The 1,720-nt window shown below is 58.4% G+C and overlaps 1 protein-coding gene across 1 annotated transcript in view; it reads right to left on the bottom strand.

Annotated features, from left to right (window-relative positions):
- LOC104398222 (ras GTPase-activating-like protein IQGAP3) overlaps window positions 1-1,720 on the bottom strand; it is a gene marked incomplete at its 5' end in the record, with an annotated part of 21,753 nt that overhangs the window by 15,128 nt on the left and 4,905 nt on the right. Inside the window, 3 exons of the mRNA XM_010008276.1 lie at window positions 8-98; window positions 932-1,056; window positions 1,248-1,408. Coding sequence (XP_010006578.1) covers window positions 8-98; window positions 932-1,056; window positions 1,248-1,408 — 377 coding nt within the window. The remainder of the gene's footprint in view (window positions 1-7; window positions 99-931; window positions 1,057-1,247; window positions 1,409-1,720) is intronic.

Raw genomic sequence — 1,720 nt, 5'->3', positions numbered from 1 at the left:
GTGGGGCAGGGCAGCCCCGGGGAGCAGCAGGGCTGCCAGGGTCTGCTGGGGGTCCCGCTGCCCCACGGCCTCGTTGATCAGCTGCACAGCCAAGGCACCTGCATGTGGACATCCAGGTCAGCCCCCACCACGGACTGAGCACCCACTGGGAGGTTTCTCCAGTGTCTCGTATGGGCTTGGGCTCGTGGTAGAAGGATCGGGAAAACGGAGTGGAAAAGATCCCTCCTGGAAAGACTTGTAGAGTCATGGGATGGTTTGGGTTGGAGGGACCTTCAAGATCATCTAGATCCAACCTCCTGCATGGGCAGGGACACCTCCCACCAGCCCAATCTGCTCCAAGCCCCACATTAGATCTTTGGACACGTCCAGGGATGGAGCAGCCACCTTAAAGATCACCTAGTGGATCACTTTCCCCTGCCAGGGAGTCCTGCAGTCCTGCCTGTCTTCAGGAGCAGCTCAGGGGCAGCCAAGTCAATCATAGAATCATGGGATGGTTTGTGTTCTAAGGACTTTAAAGCTCATCCAGTCCCACCTCTGCATGGGCAGGGACACCTCCCAGCAGCCCAGGCTGCTCCAAGCCCCATCCAACCTGCCCTTCAACACCCCCAGGGATGGGGCAGCCACAGCTTCCCTGGGCAACCTGGCCCAGGCTCTCCCCACCCTCACAGCCAAGAATTTCCTCCTCATGTCTAATCCAAATCTCTCCTCTACAAGTTTCAATCCATTGTCCTTTGTCCTCTCAGTAGACGTAAAGGAGTTTGCAGAACTCCTTTTTTGTGTCCAAGGGCAGGTTGGATGGGGCTTGGAGCAGCCTGGGCTGGTGGGAGGTGTCCCTGCCCATGTCAGGGGGTGAGGCAGGAGGACCTGAAGATCCCTCCCAACCCAAACCATCTCGTGCTTCCACACCAGCCCCCACACAGGCAGGACTCACGCTGGTTTTCCTCCTGCATGGATGAATTGGTGCCGTTCACACTGTCCTGAATGTCACTCCAGGTCAGGAACTCAACTCCTGCTTCCCTGGATTGGCCTTTCAGCTGCACCAAGTCCTCAAAATACCTGGAGGAGACAGAGAGGACAATGGTTGGGTGCATTCTGAGCAGACATGGCACCTGCCAGAGCCCAGGGCCTGGTTTTTCCAAGAGGACCAGGAGGGTCCAGAGGGCAGGAGGCTCCTGACAAGCCCAGACACAGCCCAGGTCACCCAACCCTCCCCTCCCAAGGGGTTGACACAGAGACCTTCTCCTCACCGCTCTGAATTCACCTCCTCCAGGCCCGAGAGGCCCAGGGCAGGGCTGACCAGGCTGCTCCACAGCCCCTGGGGGTCCCCAGCATCCACTGCCTGGTTCACCAGGGCCACAGCTGAGAGCATCTCCACGGCCACAAACACCTCCTCCTGCACCAGCTCACCCTGCAGAGACTCAGATGGGTTGGGTTGGAAGAGACCTTCAAGCTCATCCAGTCCCACCCCCCATGGGCAGGGACACCTCCCACCAGCCCAGGCTGCTCCAAGCCCCATCCAACCTGCCCTTGGACACAAAAAAGGAGTTCTGCAAACTCCTTTACGTCTACTGAGAGGACAAAGGACAATGGATTGAAACTTGTAGAGGAGAGATTTGGATTAGACATGAGGAGGAAATTCTTGGCTGTGAGGGTGGGGAGAGCCTGGGCCAGGTTGCCCAGGGAAGCTGTGGCTGCCCCATCCCTGGGGGTGTTGAAGGGC

Source organism: Chaetura pelagica, unplaced genomic scaffold, assembly GCF_000747805.2.
Source record: "Chaetura pelagica isolate M959 unplaced genomic scaffold, ChaPel_1.0 scaffold1422, whole genome shotgun sequence".
Lineage (NCBI taxonomy): Eukaryota > Metazoa > Chordata > Aves > Apodiformes > Apodidae > Chaetura > Chaetura pelagica.
The sequence above is the reverse complement of the archived record's forward strand: the minus strand, read 5'-3'. Positions and strand labels throughout refer to the sequence as shown.